This window comes from Typopeltis vanoorti, chromosome 11 (genome assembly GCF_054136105.1).
Source record: "Typopeltis vanoorti isolate ZY-2024b chromosome 11, IOZ_Tvanoo_1.0, whole genome shotgun sequence".
In the NCBI taxonomy this organism is placed as follows: Eukaryota; Metazoa; Arthropoda; class Arachnida; order Uropygi; family Thelyphonidae; genus Typopeltis; species Typopeltis vanoorti.
Window position 1 is genome coordinate 131,936,520 of NC_143559.1, and position 20,512 is coordinate 131,957,031.

At 33.3% G+C, this 20,512-nt stretch overlaps 1 protein-coding gene across 3 annotated transcripts in view; it reads left to right on the plus strand.

Annotated features, from left to right (window-relative positions):
- Positions 1-19,309, plus strand: part of S6k (Ribosomal protein S6 kinase) — a 366,025-nt gene extending 346,716 nt beyond the window's left edge. For all 3 annotated transcript variants that reach the window (XM_090400916.1, XM_090400917.1, XM_090400918.1), the window contains exon 16: positions 10,993-19,309. In XM_090400916.1, the coding sequence (XP_090257042.1) occupies positions 10,993-10,998 (6 nt within the window). In that variant the 3' untranslated portion in view covers positions 10,999-19,309. The remainder of the gene's footprint in view (positions 1-10,992) is intronic.
- Positions 19,310-20,512: the final 1,203 nt, after the last annotated feature.

A 20,512-nucleotide genomic window follows, 5' to 3' on the forward strand; every position in this document is an offset into this window, starting at 1 on the left:
TACTATATTTCTAACCCAACTCTGCTATCCATAACTTAAAAGCAGTGTGAACACTGTCTTGTATACTGCTAGTTAGCATTTTGGCTGATTTCTTTCTTGTTCCACATGAATTTATTCAACTGGTTCCCCGCCATACTAGCTTTGCTTATTCATCATCAAATTCCTGCTGTGTACCCTCAAGGGGTGTACAGATTATGATAGTACTACATGAAAAATTTACATCATTACTAACTTCCTATCTACAATTTTCCTCCAAATCAGTCTATTACTTGTCAAGACTCCAACATTATCAGATCTTATATTTCTATCATCTAAGGCACTTTTTTACCATATCAATCCACCTATATCTTGGTCTTCCTCTGGGTCGTTTTCCTGTCAGCCTGGCAGAGAACACTTGTTTTGCTAATTTTTCATCGCCCATTCTGTTTCAGTGACCATACCACCTAAGATTAGCTCTGCTAACGCATTCCTGGATGCTGACAATGTCAAGTTCTTTCCTAATATCCTCGTTTTTAATATGATATTGCCATTGATGCCATCTGTTCATGCCTCTAATCTTTCTCAGGACTCTCATATCTGTGGTCTCTAGTCTTCGGTCAAGTGTTTTACTTCTGACCCAGCTCTCAGATCCATAAGCTAAAACTGGTTTGAACACCGTCTTGTATACAGCTAATTTAGTTCCGACTAATTTCTTTCTTATTCCATATGAATTTATTCAATTGACTTCCGACCATACCAGCTTTGTTGATTCTGTTGTTTATTTCTATATTTAATTTACCATCTTCACTAAAAATCGTGCCTAAGTAGCTGAAATGTTTTACTTGTTCCACAGGTTCTCTGTTCACAACGCAACTGATATTTTCAACGATTCTGCCTATGCCTATGCCTATTTTCATTGTCTTTGTCTTTTTATTGCTGACCTTCATACCATATCTATTACAACAGTTATTCAATTTAGTCAGGGAATCTTGAAGCAGATTTATTTAGAAATATAACATTGTCCTCATAAAGCAAAGAGCAGATATTAAGATCTCCAATTTTGATATAATGTTCAATACCACTTTCTTTCATAATGTGATCCATATAGATCATGAATAACAGAGGGAATAATGTACATCCTTGTCTCACACCAGATTTAACATTAAACCATCTTCCTGTACTTCAATTCTTACTGCTGACTTACAACTCAAATAAAGACTAAGTATTGCCTGATATAACTGTAGTGTATTGAAAAGCTTCTCTCTTGGCACCTCGTCATATGCCTTTTCCAGATCGACAAAACTTAAATACAGATCTTTGTTATATTCCCCTGATTACTGTCAACTATTTGTTGTAAAGTGAAGATCTGATCCTGACAGCTTCTGTTTGACCTGAATCCAGCTTGTTCTTCACCAAGCTTTTTTCCCACAATTCTTCTCAACCGTTTCTCAAGTATACTTGCATAAATCTTACCAGGAACCCTCAGTAGGGAAATACCTCTGTAATTCTCACATTCAGTTTTATTTCCCTTTTTATATATGGGTACTATGACAGCTCAACTCCAATCATCTGGAATTTGTCCCTCTGTCCAGGCCTTCTGAACTATGCCGTACAGCCACTGTAAGTCTTTTATACCACCGTACTTCAGCATATCTGATTGAATATCATCTACTCCTGCTGCCTTTCCACATTTCAAGCCTTTGATGGCTTTTTCTACTTCAAGTATGGATATGTATTCCTGACTGTATGCCTGGTTAGTGTTTTTTACCACTGTGTATCACTGCTTGTTTCATTTAGCAATTTTTCAAAGTAATTACTCCATACTTCAAGGATATCTTTTTCTCCTGTTTTCATGTCACCTTTATCATCTCTAACTCCTTTTACAGCACTCTTTCCTCCATTTCTAAGCTTCTTCAACAACCTCCAGAATATTTTGCCACTTCTTGATATTTATTTTCTATGTTCTTGCCAGAGTCCTCCCCTGACTTTTGTTTAGCTAGTTTTACACAGTGTTTAGCTTTCTTACATTTGTCTCTGTAATCTCTAAGAGCACAAGCTGACTTATTTGCCAGGAACTTTTGATATGCTTTCTTCTTTAACTTCCTGTGTCCACCATGGAGTTCTGATTTTTCAATCCTTGCAGACAACCTCACCACATGCCCCTCTGGCTGAATCAATTAGGGTTTTCTTCAAGGCTTGCCACTGAATCTCCAAGCTTTACTTATTCTATTGTCTATTTCCTTATTTAATTTGCTTCCTTCGCTAAAAACCATGTCTCAAAAGCTGAAATATTTTTAATATTTGTTTAATTTAATTTTATTTAATATTCAATTGTTAGGAATCCTGGATACCTGCAGTGGATTTCATTAGGAGTACAACATTATCTGCATAAAGCAGAGCTGGTCTACAATTCAGGTTTAATGCCACTTTCTTTCATCCATATAGATTATTATCCTTAGATCCCATGGTATCTCCTCATCTAGGAGATACCCTTTGTCATACACACAGCTCATCATACTGTGCCTTAAACGCATTCAATTTCTCTGCAGACACCATGCTCTCAGGCAACACATTCCAATCATTCACAACTCTACGTGCAAAAAAAAAAAAAAAAACCTGGTTCTCACTCCCCTGCTCACACTCTCCTTGTACAGCTTTCATAGATAACCTGTTTTCCCCAATATCCCACCATTTTATGAATAACCTCTTCAATGTTAATCCTGTAACAATCCCTTACCAACTTACCAGTGGCACACCCAGAGGAGAGGGGTTCCTCACCACCCCCAAAGAAAAAGGGAAAAAAAACTAGAAAATTTTCCAAAAATCTTTTCCTAATTAAAATTAATTTCTTTTATTTATATCATGTCGTGTCTTCTATTTCTATACTACTTATGAATTAGCGATCACTGCAGATGCTAAGTCATAGGCTGTATGCGATGTGTAGTGTGTATTCTCAAATCGCCTTCTCAACTCGGCCCCCCCACCAAGATTAAATCTTGAGTCTACTGCAACTTATACATTACTTATACAGCAATCCCTCGATTAATGCATTCTTTAAAACATGCGCATTAATCGAAAACACGCTAATCGAATATAATAACCTATGGGGAAAAGTATAATTTGTTCCTCAAATTTCCTAGTTTCCTAGTTACACTTAGTTGAAGGAAAACCTTAATGTCCTTCATGAAGCTGAAGGACAATAAAACATATTCAGAATATAAATTTATTATTGTACTTTTTAACAAAGAATTGAGCTAACTTAGTTTGGCTGGAATTCTCGTTCTTTTTTCATATAACTAACGGTATGGTCCTATTGCCTCTTCTACTACTTCTGCAAATTTTACTGCTTCTCTCTTCATCAGGGTCAGCGTTTAAGCATTGCTGCTTAAAAACTTTGATTGTACGAAAAATATTTTCAAATTGTTTCTGTGAAATCTCTTTGGGCTTGTCAGTGATTAAATTTTCTTCATATTCTTCAGGATCTTCCTGCTGTGCATTGAAATTTAGCAAGTCGGAATCACTCAATTTCTCAGAATGAGAACTTAGATTCATTTGAAAAGCTTCTAAAATCATTTGCACAATGTGGAAGGATGTGCTTCCAAACAGCTCGCATATTGCTAGCAGTAATTTCATTGTGATTAGAACATTATGTAGGCTATTTCTCTTTATGAAACGCTCAAACCACCCAGCATTAGCGTGGGATTCGTCTTTTTTTTTTTTCATCATTGATAGCCCTTTCTTTCAAGGTTGCAAAAAGCCTTAATGCTTTTGATATAATAAGGTCGGTGCTTAGCAGCATGTTTTTGGTTACAATCTTTGATCCATGTAGAAAGAAGTCTTTCTAATTCAATCATTATAATACTTTGATTTCGAGTGCATGCATGCATGATGAACTTGAAGCAGCCTTACCTTTCTCTTTATATTCAGCTGCTTTTCTTAAAATTGCTCTTGTAGTTGATTCAAGGAGGCCCTAACATCATATCAAGAACAACTATTCGACATTCACACAGTATCTATCATACCTTGCATTGAACTCATTGACGGTCGTAGCACCCACAACAGACTCTGGAAGCTTATTCCACTCATTCACTACTCTCCAAGTAAAAAACCTAGCTCTAACACCCTTGTCAACCACGCTCTTGCCCAGCTTCCATTCATGGCCCCTAGTCCTCCCACCACCAGTCATATTTTCAAAAATATCTTCTGGATCAATCTTATAGAAACCCTTCAGTAATTTGAATGTCTCAATCATATCACCCCTCCTTTGCCTATCGACCAATTTCTGCAACCCACAAATCTTCAACCTATCATCATAAGGTTCATTCCACAGACCTGCTATCATCTTGGTCACTCGTCTCTAGATCCTCTCCACTTCCTTCCCATCACAAAGAAACCCTGGTGCCCATAACTGGGCAAAGTAGTCCAGATGGGGTCTTATCAAGGCTCGATACAAAGGAACAACAACTTGTTTGTCTCTGCATGTTAAAGTATTTTTCAGAAGCCAAGTGATTTGGTGAGCTGTTTTAGTTACTTTTGCAATGTGCCCCCTAAACTTCAATTCCCTATCCACCAACACTCCCAAATCCCTGGCCTCATCAATCTCCTGGAGTACGGTTCCACCAATGCGATATACTGCTGCTATTCTTTTCACCCCAAAGTGCATAACATTACACTTTGGCACATTAAATTGACATCCATTTTTCCTAGCCCAGTCCTCCAAACTATCCAAATCATCCTGTAAAATTTTGACATCCCATGCACTCATAATTGCTCTACCCAACTTTGCATCATCAAGCAAACAAGTGAACACTTCCTCTCAAATCCTTTCCTATATCATTGATGAACAAATTGAAAAGCACTGGTCCAAGAACAGAGCCCTGTGGCACTCCACTAGTCACAAGCCGTCTTTTAGACTCCACTCCTGAATAAACCACTCTCTGGTATCTCTCCATCAACCACCCTCCTATCCATCTCACCAACCTTATATCTATCCCCATCTGCTCCAGTTTACTGATTAGGGTTCTATGTGGTATCCTATCAAAAGCCTTGGCAAGGTCCAGTAGTATTACTGTAAACCCATCACCCTTATCCAGTTCAGCCATCACTGTGTTATAATAAGTAAGTAGATTACAAAAATATGACCTTCCCTTAGCATATCCATCAAAGATAATACTACTGTTGTCAACCCAATTCTGGATTCTGGCTCTCATTGTTCTCTAAAACACTTTAACACCTGACACACAGATTGGCTTGTAATTGGATTCTTGAATTCTGTCACCTCCTTTATGATGTGGTACAATCTTGCCTTCCTTTCACTCCTTTGGAACGTGACCCAATGTAAGACGCATCAAACAAATATGTCAAGGCAGATGTCAACTCTCTGGCACATTCCTTCAAAATACGTGGCAATATATCATCATATCGTCATCAAGTCCCACAGCCTTATTAATATCAAGTTTACTTAACTCCCCATATACCTCTTCCTTGCCCACAGTCAGTCTCTACTCTTCCTCATCCACTGCTCTCAAACTCTCCATGATGTCATTCACAAGGATGAAAGATCTTTATTGACTGCTCATTAAATATCTCAATTAACTATATCCTCTGCAGCAGTTGTCCTTATACCATTTTTCCCCAATCAGTGACATCCTTCCATAATCATTTTTGCTGGCTACATGTTGAAAGAACTCCTTTTTTTTTTTTCTCTCATTAGCTAACTGCTGCTCATTATGAACTTTTGCTACCCTTATCAAACAAGTTGGCCTTCTTGACTATTCTTTGTATTCCTCGTGGAATTGATTATTACTACTTCTCTTATGTTGCCTCATAATGCCTTTTTTCTCTGTATTACATGCTTAATCTCTTCATTCACTCATTCCACACCTATCTTATTTAACCTTCTGACCCTTGAAACTGATTTAGACATTTTTCCTACTAGATGGTTCTTCAGTAGCACCCAACAGCATTGATCTCCTTTCCACTCGACTCCTCATTCCATGTTACAGCTGCACCGTCTCATAAGCTTCTCATAATCACCCGCCTTGTAGTTCCACATATACCCTTTCCTCACATGGTTGGCAACCACTTAGGTAATCACTTCATGGTTGCTTTCATCAACTGGAGGGAGATTTAACACCTCGTTTATAATATCCTCTGATAAGATGATCAATAGATGATGAATTAAGAAAGGAGATAATGTGCATCCTTATTTTACTCCTGATTTCCTTCAGTTCAAACCATTGAATTACAGTTTAATTATAGACTATGTTGTCCTGTATTCCATCTCAATCCCATATAATCATAGTGTTCTGAAAAGCTTTTCTCTGGGCACCATGTCATATGCCTTTTTCAGATTTATACAGATCCTTGTTATATGCTCACGATTTCTGAACTATTTGTCAAGTGAAACCACAGCAGCATTTTTTTAAAAAGATTAATATCACTGAGAAACCTGTAAGTACTACTTAAGTGTTGCACGACAGTGTTTTTTTTATTCATGTAATATCGGCTGCATGCAGCTACCTGCTGATGCCTACTACAAAAAGCAAAGTTGGCAACAATCCAATGACAACAGTGTGTTTCTGCATACTAATACACCTTAGCTGACCAGCACTTGCAACTCTATGTGATGTCCAGCTGACAGATTGTCATAGCTGGACATCACAGACACTATAAAAGTTTGACAATGGTCAAATGCACAGTGCATAAAAATTGATGAATTGGTATATAAAGTTCTTGTGAATTTGAACCAGCCTTTCTTCTGGCCACTGTGCCTCTCATCAGTAAAACAGTTCCTGAACTTAGAAAAACACACTGAACGCTTGGAACAGTGCCTTGCTGCTATTGATGAAACTTTCTTGCTCAAAAATCAATTAATTGAAGCCAAGCTAGAACAGATCCACGATTATCATTTCAATGAAAAAATCACCTGTAACTGATCGTAGCCGACAAACAACAAAAAAGATATAATTCCATTATCCTCACTGTCTACTGAAAGCGATAATACACTGAAGGAAGATATCATCATACTAATGGAAAAATCTGATTTCATTTGAAAGAAAATAAAAATAATAACCAGATGTCACCACTTCAGACTTTTCAACAAAAGAAGGGACAGGACGAACTTCCCACAACTGGTGAAAGTAACATGTGACACTGGCGAATGCATCATAATTAATGTTGGCTGTGAACAGCTTCAATCGGTTCTTCTCAGATTGCATCCACAAACTTGGCCCAGCCTTACCTCCAACCAGTGTGAACAAGAACTGGAAAATAAACAACAAAACGGCAATGAAACATGGAATGACTACAAAAGAGAAATACTAGTGCAGAAATAGAGCTCTGTTAATGCCTAGCTTGAAAACAAAAAAGTACTACATAGGGAATGTGTATAACCCACTTGCTTTTCTGACAGAAACCCAAATTTCAACATCTCCAAGCACTACCCACCTCAGCTTCCCCAAATATAAACTCTTCAACTCCTTTTGGCTTGAGAGTGGCATATGTGCTTATGTTTGTTTTGATATACCATGCCAGTAAGCATTTAACTTAGAATATTCCATTCACACTTTGGCTGAGAATCTCGCTGCCCCTCACTGTCGCTGTCTGTATCACCCTTCCAATGTTACCAACCACTCTGAATACTTCAACTACCTCTCCTCGAAAGTCTCTGTTCTTCACTCCAACTTTAATAGCAGTGAGGTTATCTAACTCATCAATTTTAATATTCACAATACCTTTGCCATCACAAATGACCTTATGCAAATTGATCATATGCCCACCAGAATAGCCGATAGCCCCAACCACTCTCCAAATATTTTGGACCTCTTCCTCACCAGTGATCCCTCCAAATATACTCTGAAGTTTGTATCTCCCTTAGGTGATTCAGACCAGAACCTTGTGCTTATTTATTCCCCCACCAAGCAATCAATACCCATATAGCCTTTCTCAACCAAGAGTTATCTGGAATTATAAGAATGGCATTTCATATTTTACCTTCCTTCCATGGAATGGAAGGAAGGAAAGATAGTGCCATTGCATAAGGGCGGTAGCAGACTGGAAGTGTCTAATTATAGGCCAGTTTGTGTGTCATCAGTAGTTAGTAAGTTCTTGGAGAAAGCAGTGAGGGACCATATACAGTATTGGGAAGATGAGGGTAATGTTATCAGTGAGAATCAACATGGATTTGTGAAGGGGCACTCTTGTTTTAACAATATGCTTTTATGATAAAGTTACAAGAGCATTAGATGAGGGAAAGGCATATAGTGCCATTTTCCTAGAGAATGCATTTGACAGGGTGCCACATGATAAACTGATATTCAAGTTGCTGGATGTCAGATTGGTCAACTGGATTCAAGATTGGCTGTCCGATAGGTATCAGAGAGTTGTGTATGGTGGAGCAATATCAAAGAGGCAGAAGGTTGCAAGTGGGGTTCCACAGGGCTCAGTATTGGGACCTTTATTGTTTAACCTTTATATCAATGACATTGTCCGTGGATTGCAAGGGGATATTCGGTTGTTTGCAGATGATGCGAAGCTGGGAAGGGTTATTAGTAATAGTGCAGATGCAGTAGCCCTGCAAGAGGATTTGAATAAGCTAGATAGATGGGCAAATGAATCGGGGTGTCAGTTTAATGCAGCAAAATGTAAGGTCTTGAGGTTTGGGAAACATCGATGGGATGCTGCATTCTCAATGGGAGGAGTTATACTGGAGGAAGTAGGGGAGACAAGAGATCTGGGGTTGATGATTGATAGAAACCTGAAATTTAGGGGACATATTGCAAAGGTGGCGAAGGTAACACAGAGGATTGCTGCAATTATGAGAAGGACACTGACCTGCAGAGATAAAAGGGTTATCATTCTGTTGTATAAGTCTCTGATCAGACCACACTTAGACTATTGTTCTCAGATTTGGTCCCCAGGATTTGAAGGGGATAAATTAACTGTGGAAAGGGTACAAGGACGGATAACAAAGATGGTTTCAGGACTGTACAATGATAGTTATGAGGATCGGCTGAGAGAATGTGGACTGCAGAGTTTGGTAGATAGAAGGAGAGGTGATATGATTGAGACTTTTAAACTGTTAGGTGGTTACAAGGTTGACACTGGGGAGTTCTTTCGCTTGGTCGAACAGCGGGAAGGAGCCATGACAAGGGGCCATCCCTGGAAGTTACGAAAGGAAACTGTGAGCAAGATGGTGAGGAGTGGTTTCTTTGCATGGAGGGTAGTTGAACCATGGAATGCATTGCCTGATATAGTGGTGAGAGCGAGAACGGTCAATACATTTAAGGAATGGTATGATGGACTTTGTGTTTCCTAGGAGGGACCTCCCTCGATGAGTCTTTTGACTCCATCGAGGCCTAAATAATAATAATAATAATAATGATCTCTTAGATTTCTATGCCTGATTCCCTTGGTTGGATTATTGCTTTTGGGCCTTCCAGTTAAACATATACATTGAATGCATCACTGAAGTAATCTGTCTGGAATGGAAGCATATATTCCCCATTCCTTGCTAAATTCCCATCCCTTAAGTAAGCCTTGACTCTCCAAAAGATATGCTAAGGCTCCAAATATACCAGGCATACTGCAACTGGCTGTCATCACGAACTCCACCTTCTTTCACTGCTTACTTTCACCAAAACCTGAAACATCTGCAAGAAAATCATCAATACATCAAAAAACCATTTTCAAACTGTGCATAAGAAAACAGATGAATAAACAAGTTTTAAGTTATTTATTAATACATTAAGTATAAAGTGCTTATACTAGAATCATTGCAATAGATTAAAATGGGTTCTTCGTGGGATTTATATCCATTAAATTATAAAAAGAGCCTCCATAGTTCAGTTAATAATGATGATGTCCTTTGGTTGGAAAGACCTGAGTTCAAATCCAGTCTATGATGTGAAGAATCTTTATAAAATTTAAAATCATAGACTGGATTTGAACTCAGGTCTTTCCAACCAAAGGACATCATCATTATTAACTGAACTATGGAGGCTCTTTTTATAATTTAATGGATATATATCCCACGAAGAACCCATTTTAATCTATTGTAATGATTCTAGTATAACCACTTTATACTTAATGTATTAATAAATAACTTAAAACTTGTTTATTCATCTGGTTTTTTATGCACAGTTTCTTATGAATTAAGCTTAATTCATAAGAAATTTTAGTGAAATATAAGGTTTCGTTATTACAAGTACTTTAATAATATTTTACATATTTTAGTTTATAATTGTTTACTTGGCAAATGCCATCATCATAGAAAGTGATGAAAGAATAGTTGAATTCTAGATCCACATTAATTTGTAGTTGGTTTTATTTAAAGAAGTGTACAATTTTTAAAAATTCACATATTTTCATTTTAAGTACTTGTTCATAAACTTAAATTATTAATAATTTTAAATAATTATATTTTACTAGCCTGTGGAAGTGGCATTTGCTTCCTTAGCACAAGGCAACCCAAAGAAACCCGTTCTCAGTTCAAATATTGTCACTGATTAGCAGAACTTTTTCTAATCCTTTCTTGAGTTATTCAATCTCAGGCATGGGCAAGCAGGTTTTTTCTCCAAGAAATTTGGATTTTTCATTCTGTAAACTCAAGAAAATTGACCATAGACTCCCCACTATCTAAGGCATTAATATACTGTGTTAGGAACCACAAGATAGCTACATTTGTCTGTCTGCTGTCTCTTCACTGGATGCCATTTATAATTAGTGATAGTCTTGGGCAGCTATCTCTGATTGGCTGCCAGTGGAGATTAAACTGCCCCCTCAGTCTCCAAAAGTTAGAGCTAAAACTGCCTTGCCTACTCCTTATAGGGAATAGAAGGTGTTAGAGGGGAGAAGGAAACAATTCTTGGTGATAAACATCACTTATTGACATCTTTTTTTGTATACAGTACAATCTAATGAATTGGCAGAATTCACAATAAATGATTTATTTATTTTTATATTATTTATACATGGAATTATATGACATTTTATTTTCTTTATTTTTTGTAGCTTTAGGTGATTCAATTGTTTAGAAGACTTTCAAGCCTTGTGTCCAGGGTGCTTAATAAGTAATAATGTTGCAGTATGAAATGTTTAAATTTGGACTAACATCTGTATTTGCTTCTCCTGAGCAGGCTTGATGACCAAAGCTTTTGGAAATTTACAGGGACTTTTCTTGCTCCTGTACTTTACCATTCAGGAAGAAACTAAAATGGATAGCATTTCTTGTGTATATTTTAAAAAAAAATTGTGTTGTTAATAATCAATTTGTTACTAATTATTACTTTCTGAAAGCAAGCTTGTTTTGTACATATGGTACTAAATAATGTTTTGAATTCTTAGAGTGCTACAGAAAAATTTTATTGATATAATTCCCTGCCTTTGGTTGCATATATAAAATATAAACTGTTTATAGATAATTTTGCAGATCACAAAAAAAAAAAAAAAAAAGGTTTAAAGTTTTAAATGTAATATAGTAATTGAGCTATGACCCACTTAACCCTAGAATACTAATATGGAGTGTGCAGAATATTATTCACAAACACTTATCAAAATTATTACTGATGAGTTTTATTTAAAAGAATGTCATATATTTTTTTCAAAATTGTATATTGTTTTTTATTTTCAAATACTTGCTTATAAATCTAAATTATTAATAATTAAATGTTTTTGAACATTCAACAGAAATTTGTCCTTTGGTCTGCTGTAAATAGCTTTTGGTTTTCATTAATGCCATAAAACCTAAAGCTATTCAAGAGTTGAAATACTTGAATGTTTTTGAGGTTATATTTTGGCTGATGTTTTATCAGAGATTTATCTATTATTGAAACGTTTTGATATAAAATGCAAGTGGACATTGTTGAACACAGTAACTAGATATGCTTTTGAAAGTATTGAAGTTTCAATTAATGGACAGTGGCAGACGTACCAAAATGGTGTGATTGGCATCATAACCTTTACAACATAAGTGTTCTAGGGTTAATGAAGAATTCAAAAAGTGAACTTGCCATCTTGGTGCACTGTAATATACTGAATTATATATTTGATTATTCAAGGTGGTCAAAATTTCAGTCGTGATTAATCGTTAATTATGACTTGTTATCTTTACGTTTAGAAATTTCTGTCAGATATTGTAGATAATGAAAAAAATATTTTATATCCTTATTCTAGAACAGATGTATGTACTTCTAAATGTATTATTTAACTTATTGTGACTCATTTTTCATCTGCTGAGCATAGTGGCATCAAGATATTACAGATTTTATTATTTAAATCTCTTCGTATGACTTAGTGGGAGAGTGATCCGAATTGGAAGTAGAGAGTAAAGTATTCTGCAAAGTGCCTGTTTGTAAATATGAATTCAATAATTAAGTCTTATCAATATTCATGTTAATGCAATAACATATATATACTCAATATATATATAAGTTATCCATTATCTTTGTCTGATTTGTTATTTGGTAAGTATTTCATACATAATCTGTGATAAGTATCTTAAATGGTCATAAAAGAGCTGTCATCTTTTAGCAATTTTTTTTTTTTTTGAAGAAGAAGAAATTTCAAGTGCATTATTTAATCTTAAGAACTTGAACCGTAATACACTTGACAAGTGTGTAAAAATATTGAGAAATGATGCATAGTCATTTGTTTTGGGCAACCTTAAAAATTTGAGACTTGTTTTATAGAAGTTTAACATTTTCATGAAACTTTGTCTAATTTTAGTAGTTGTGTAATGTTTTTTGTAAAAGCTATTTTAGACTGGGGAAAAAAAAAAGGTTTTTTACTTATCTGTAACATTTTATTTCAGAAATAACATTTGCATTGCAAACACTTTAGTGAAAACTACTTGTTACTGTAATCTACTAGGATGCAAGTATCACTACAAGAGACAATAAATAAATATGCAATATTTTTTAAGCTAAATTACACATTAGAAACTCGGAAACCCTTCAAATAAACACTGTTTATTTGATGTCAATTTTTAATGTGAAAAAAAAAAAAAGCCATGGTTCAAAGTTTGTCATAAATATGCATGCAGACTTGGGGTTTAATTTATTATGCATTAGTCACAGTTACCTTCCAGTTGTTTTTGATATAAGATTCTATGTTTTCAAATATATATTTGAAAACATAGAAAATATATATAATTTGTTTTTTTAATAGCAGTCCCATCTACAAAAATCTGGCAACTTAATTTTATTTATGTTTTCCTTGAATGCTTTCAAGTTATTGTTAGTGAAAATGCTTATACTAGTAATCTATTGTATAAGTTGATAGTAGCAGAAAATAATGAAGAGAATGAATAGTTGGGAATGTGGGTTCAAAGCTAAGACCTTAAGTTGGTGATAATTGGTTTGCAATACCAGAAATTTTGAAATGTCATGAAATTTTAGGTGTATATTGCCCGTGATAGTATTAAAGAGAGGGCATAGCACAATGTGTTAGGGTGTAGAGTAATCAGGTGTTGTTTGGTCATTGCTCTTTGTTGAATAGCAACTATGATTTTTAATGATGTTTTTTTGGGAATACTTCCTAAATATGAAAGAATTATTCCATTGCTGGGAATATGTGAGACCTGCAAAGTACACACAAAGGAAAGTAGTAGTACTCTCTGGAACAAAAGAGAAATTCCAGCCTTTATGGTGATTATTATTCTGGGAATTTGATCCTTAGGATACTTTGATTCAGTTTTATTCTTCAGCAAAAGAAATTAAACTACAATTTCAGAAGACTTCCTTCTTACAGTTTCTCATTAATAAATGCTTTCTCATTTATCATTAAAAGGACAAATATCTATTTTATACTCATAAGTGCCAATTAGAATTTATCAGTAAGATGTTGATTAACAGTAGTAATTGTATATCTCTAGTTCTCTTTTGGTTATAGTTTTGTGAAGATTTTTGTTCAGATAGGTTTCTGGTAATTATTGCAGCTTTTCCATCTCTAGTTCTTTTCTTTTTTTTTTTTTTTGATAAAAATATCAAGAGATGGAAAATTCCACCATTGTTCACATATCACTGGTTTTTTTCCATTTTTACAGAGTACCAAAAATTCTATTTCCAATTTTACAAGAGCATATATATATGCAAAAATATTATATGTTCATGACCTAATAACTTTTTGATTGAAATGCAGTTGGCCTTTCCTTAAATAAATCAGTTCAATGTACATCTGTGATACCAAAAATATTTTATTGTTGTGAAATACCAGTCACAACAAGTCTCTCTCTGACTGCAGAAAAACAAAAGCAATTGTTTTCATGATTTACAAAAAAAAAAAAAAAAAAGCTGCTGTATCAAGATCCTGAAACTACTTCATATCTAGAAAAACTGATTTTATTGGTAAAAGCATGATATTTTGGTATCATAATACTAGAACATGTGCACATGTAAAAATATTTCAAATGTTTCCTGCTTGATGCAGAAGGGTTTCCATTCTTTATATGTTTGAGGGCAGTTTACTTTTTTGAAGGCAGATTCATTTCATTCCTGTATGCATTAGATTTTCTGAAAACAAAAAAAAAATTAGTCATTCTTTATCTATGCAGAGTTGGTTGCCCAGTATCTGAAAGAAAATCCAGATACTTCACAAAGTTGTTCAGTCCAACTATGGGGGAAAAAAAAAAAAAAAATATATATATATATATATAGCAGCATTTCTGTAGTCATATTTTAATTCAAGAAAACTAGTTATTAAATATGAATAAGAGAGAACCAGCTATAATCATATTTGCAATTCTCAAAACTACATGTGTGGCACCATATATCATGCATGCAGATTGTTATTGATGTATATAATGCATCTGTGACACTTATTTAATGAATCATATGTGATGAGTGGATATGATACATAATATTCCTTTCGGTTCAGGAGATACTGGTTGCCTTTGAAGCTTTCCATCTTGGTTAACATCATAAAATCATTTCTGTATTTGCTCATCACAATTCAACATTGTTTACAAACAGATTGTATAAGCTTTCCAGAAGGTATTTCATTTCTAATAAACTATTTTCATGTGAAATTTCACATATAAACTATTTATATGTGAAACTAAAATTGAGTTTCAGTACCATAGAAACAAGTAAAATTTAACCAGATTGATTTAACCATTTCGTTGGAATGCATCACATTTTTGAATATTTTTTGGCATAAATATATCTTTATTTACTATATTTACTATAGGCAGCAACTGTTTTTAGAATTGCCATTAAAAAAGTAATTTTTTTATTTCTTCTTTTTTTTTTTTTTTAAGATTGTGTAGCCACCATAATTTTTGCGCTGAAAAACAAAATCTGTTAATAGCATATGTTGGAGTAAATCTGCAATTTTGTCTGCTTTATGAGAGATGAATGAATGTGTTAATTTTTAAATGTTAGTATGTCACTTAATGATATAAACCGGTTAAAACTAGCTTTCTCTACTATTGCTCCAGTTAATCCACCCAGATTTTATTCTTCCTCTGCATTAGCTTCTTTTGTTCTTTTTTTTTTTCTGTATCAAACACCAGTTTCACTGACCTCTCTCCTGTTAAGTAACCAAGAATAATGGCATGTTTCTTTCTAATGCATTTTTACTATGATTTTACTGTTTGTTCACTCTCCTAATTTTTCTCAGAACTTATATATATATATATATATATATGATATCTTGTTTTTAACCAACTGTTTTATTTATAAACCAACTTTCAGATCATAAGTTAAAATTGGTTTAAACACTGTCTTGTAGATGTTGCTGTAGTGTTTGGCTTCTTTCTTTCTTATTCTATATATTCAACTGGCTCTTCACCTTACCAGTTTTGCTTATTTTGTTATCTGTTTTCCATGTTTGTGACTAGTTTTTTTGTTTTTTTTTTCTCGCTGATTTTCATACAAATCTTGTTACAATAATTATTCAGTTTAAGTAAATAGTCCATGAAGACTTGTATTTGGTTTGTTTAGAATCTAATATCATATGCATAAAGTAAAGAATAAAGTTTAATAAAATTTTCTTATTCACGGTGATTCTTATAGATGATAAATATGGATGGAGATAGCATACATACTTGTTTTGAATCTACCTGATTTTATCAATCTTCTCGCTGTGCATTCTTCTTCTTCTTCAGTTGCAAATGCTGACTTAGAATTTAAGTATAAACCTTGCTCCATAATGTCCCATTTAATATAATATACAATTGTAGCATTATTAAAAGCTTTTCTCTTGTCAACATTATCATATGCCTTTTCCAACGTCTATTTATATATCCTTGTTTTATTTCCATGCATTCTCAACTATTTCTCTTAACATGAAAATCAGGTCTTTAAAACTCCTATTGGACTTGGGCCAGCTTGTTTTTTTTTTTTTAATATATATATTTGGCATATACCAATTTTTCTGAGCCTCTTCTCAAGTATGCTTCCATATAAATTTTACCTAGATTAGTCAGTTTAGAAATTCCTTTGTATTCTCATGCACAATTTTATTTGGTGTCATGGTATAAATAAAATAAATAAATTTCTCTTTTTATAGATGGGTATTGGAGCCCTACTCCGATCATCTGGAATTGTATATGAATAATATTAATTTTTGCTGATAATTGATTTTTATGTATCCAGTTTAAAAACTGCTTAGATATGAAAAGAACAATTTGAAAATGGCATCCAAATGTCAGCCTGAGATTTCCATTTCTTGCAGGCAGTTGTCATTTTTCTTTTTACAAGAGTCAGAAAAAAAAAAAACATGCAGAATTCAAAAAACATATTCAGAATCATATGTTTTTTTAATCTTTAACCATAGCTTTATTTATTTATTTATTATTATTATTACTTGTGTGTGTGTGAAAACATTTTGTCTTCATTAAAATTAAATGTAATATAACAAATAATGCATTTAATTATGTTTTGCAGTAAAAGTTTTTATCATGAATTACGATTACAGTGGCCTTAAGATGATTATAGCTAAATATAACTTTAACAATCGTAATTTTAGATGCCAAAGATTTTATATATGGTATATATCTTGTATTCGACACTTCATTAATTTGATGTTTAATTTTTAACCCTTAGTTAAACATGTTGATGAAAAATCATGCATGCAACTTGATCAGCAGGATATAGAAAAGATGTTGCTTTTTTGAAATTCAGAATTTGTGTCTACTCTTCTGAATGATATACCACTGTATAGAGAGAACTAACAAAAATATAATTTGAAATGAAAAAAAAAATCTTAGCAAAATACGGTATTCAATGTGATTAATGAAGGGTTAATTTTTGATCTTCCATTTCACTGATAAGTATTATTTACCAGCTGTTTTCTACATATTGAAGTTTTTCATGTTTTCGATAAATTTTTACAAAATATCTTCAGTATAATATAAAATATACAAATATGTGTTAAAAGAAATTTGCTGAATTATGGATGTTGATTATTTTTGAACAGTACTGTATTTGCCATACTTAATAACTGCATTCATTCTATTTACTGTTGTTTCATAGTAAATCTACATCTCAAGAGGCCATATTATATCAAAAATTTTTATAATCAAAAGCTTTTGTAATATTGTGAATTTTTGTTTCCCAGAATATCACAATGATGTAGTTTACACAGATGCACTATATGCAAAGTTAGTTCATTACTGATAGTGGGCTTTTAAATTAAAATGTGTGTGTGTGTGTGTGTGTGTGTGTGTGTGTGAGAGAGAGAGAGAGAGAGAGAAATTTGTACAACAGAAAAATATATCAAACTAAATCTGTATATGCACACAAATACCTATATATATCTATACATATATGTTAGACCAAATCTTTAAAAAAAAATAAAAATAAAAATAAAAAATTGTACATATAATGTTTCTCTAATCTATGTTATGTATATTGTTGTAAGTTCATAATATTTGTTCTGTGGCACATTGAACAGCGTTTTAGCTGTATATTAAGTAATAATTACAATAGCTAGTAAAATAACAAATTTCTGTGAATATTTTGACTATGAGAAAGTGAATGTTTTAAGGATTCAAACAATAACTCAGTACCAGTGTAAATTAATTTTAATTTCCGTTTTGCAAAACTTTGTCAAGCTTTCACTCATCTAACAGAATTTCAAGACAACTTAATGTAATAGCAAGTTTTTGCATAAATTATTTCTCCCAAGCACTATAGCATTGTTGAACAATTTTATGGTTCCTAATCATTGTGCAATCATTCAAATTCTTTTCTTTTCTGTTACAAAAAGGAACCTTAGTTTTAAGTGAGGCAATGTACATGTGATTGTTATGAAATTACTGAAAGTATTAAACAGTGTTTTTGAATCCTGTAAAAAAAAATTAAAAAAGGGAGGTAGGGGAATAATTAGAGGTTATTGTTTTAATATTTTCATGTTTTGATTATAGAAAGCACTAAAGAACAATGAATGGATAAGTGATGCAATTTAATTGTGTATTTTACTCATTTTCAGTGTAACGAATTGTTTTTATGTAAAACTTTAGGCAGCACATTTTAGTGAAATTGTAATTCAGATCTATTTATATATTTTTTTTGTTTGTTTTTGTATTTTAACTTATAAATATTAATTGTCTTTAAGAATTGTGGTAGTTTATTGGCTTGCTTTCAGAAAACATTTGCTACACTTAATTCTGTAGATATGTTAGAGAGATGGCTTTATTTTTCCTCCAGTTGTGGAGTGCTTAATAGTGATGTTTTCACTAGCCTTTGTGCATAGCCTCAGTAATGTTAATAATTATATAATAGTTAAATTATTTATACTCTATGTGTGTGTGGGTGGGTGTGCATGTATGCTTGTGTGTGTGCATGTGTGAAGAGAGAGAAGAAAATAAAATTATAATATACTTTATTTTGTTTAAAAGATGTCATTCCAAAGCCCAAAGAGATCCAGATAAGTTACAGTACCTCTAACTTTGCTCATTACATAAATGCAAAAGCCACATAAATGTTTAAAGGAGGGTGGGAGGGGATGGAGTGGCCTTTAAGTTGGTTCAGTGGTTTCAGAATTGATCTTCCATTGACAGAACAATTTGTGCCTATGTAGGTATTGCTTTCTTACTTTTTCAAATATGTAAAAGGAAGCAATATTGAGTGTGTAACTTTCCTTTTAATGTTAATAGTTATGTTTACTGCTTTTTATTACAAGCAAAATATCAAGAAATACAAACGAGACAATTGTTTCCATAAGTCTGAAAGCTAAGTCAGTGGAAGATCATTTTCCACCTTGGTTGGTATTACTTAGAATGTTAATCAGTAAAACATATCGTGTTGGTTGATAACTGTCCGCCTTATTGAATGATGATTGAAAGCTGGAATTATGTAAGGATTAGATAAAGTTTCTTGTATTGGTGTGTGTGTGTGTTTATGTTGGATTGTCTTATTTATACAGATAAAATTACAGTACAGGAAACATTCACATATCAGTTGAAATATATGCTGAATAATACATTTGAATTGTTGTTACTATATATCTTCTGCTGCATCCCTTTTCAAAACACTATGGGATGAAAAAAATATGGGAGCAGTTTTTTAGTATGAAACTATAAAATCATAACCAGTCCTTGAAGCTATAAATTTAATAGAATTCATAAGTGCCATGAGTTATTTCACATATTAATTTGCCAGAAACAGAATAACCATTGTAGCAACACTTTAAGCATTCATAAAGAATTTTAAAGTAGTGACCTGTCAAATGTCTTTGTTTCCTACTTTAATATAGGAGTTTATAACATTTTAGTCTTAGATTCCACCGCCACTGTAATAATTGATGGCACTTTTCACATAGCTGAAAAAAGAAAACCCACATCACCCAGATTCTGCAAAATTTTTGTAGTCTAATCTGCTTTCAATGAGGATACTTAAACGTAACATGCATCATCAGGGAATAAAATAATGGTATCTGTGATATATGAAAAATTTATCTCAAATTACAAAGCAGAAAATAATTCTATTCCAACAGCTATACATATTAGTGTCTCTTTCAATTTGCATAAAAATCTGAATTATTTTCTGTCTAAAGAAAAGCTTTTTATGCAACTTAACAGAAAAAAATTGCTGCCATATTTTTCTAGATAAATGTATATCATTTTATTTCTATAAAATTTTTCTTTAAGTTTTATTTTTATAAAATATTCTTTCTGTTCACACTCCATCTTACTAAGAGAGAATTAGTGTGGTTTTCCCCCATAGAGAATCACCTTATAGCCTTAGCTGCTGCAGTAGTGGAGTACGGCAGCTTGAAATAGGGATGATATCCTGAAACTGGAACAGAAAATGTGAATTACATCAATATTTCTATTTCTAGTAGATAACCTTATACATTGGTTCGACATACTTCTAATTTTTTTAGGAAATGACAATGCAAACTCAATTATTAATTATAAAAACTTGAATAACTACCTATATTTTGGCAATGTTACATTGCCATCTTCGGGGATCACAAAACAATACCTGCATGCAGGCACTCGCACTAAGCAAATGAGGCTGAAGAAGGACAACTAAAGTCGGTAATAAAAGGTGCTCCCTAGTGAGCTAAATTGAGTTGTCTTGGCTGT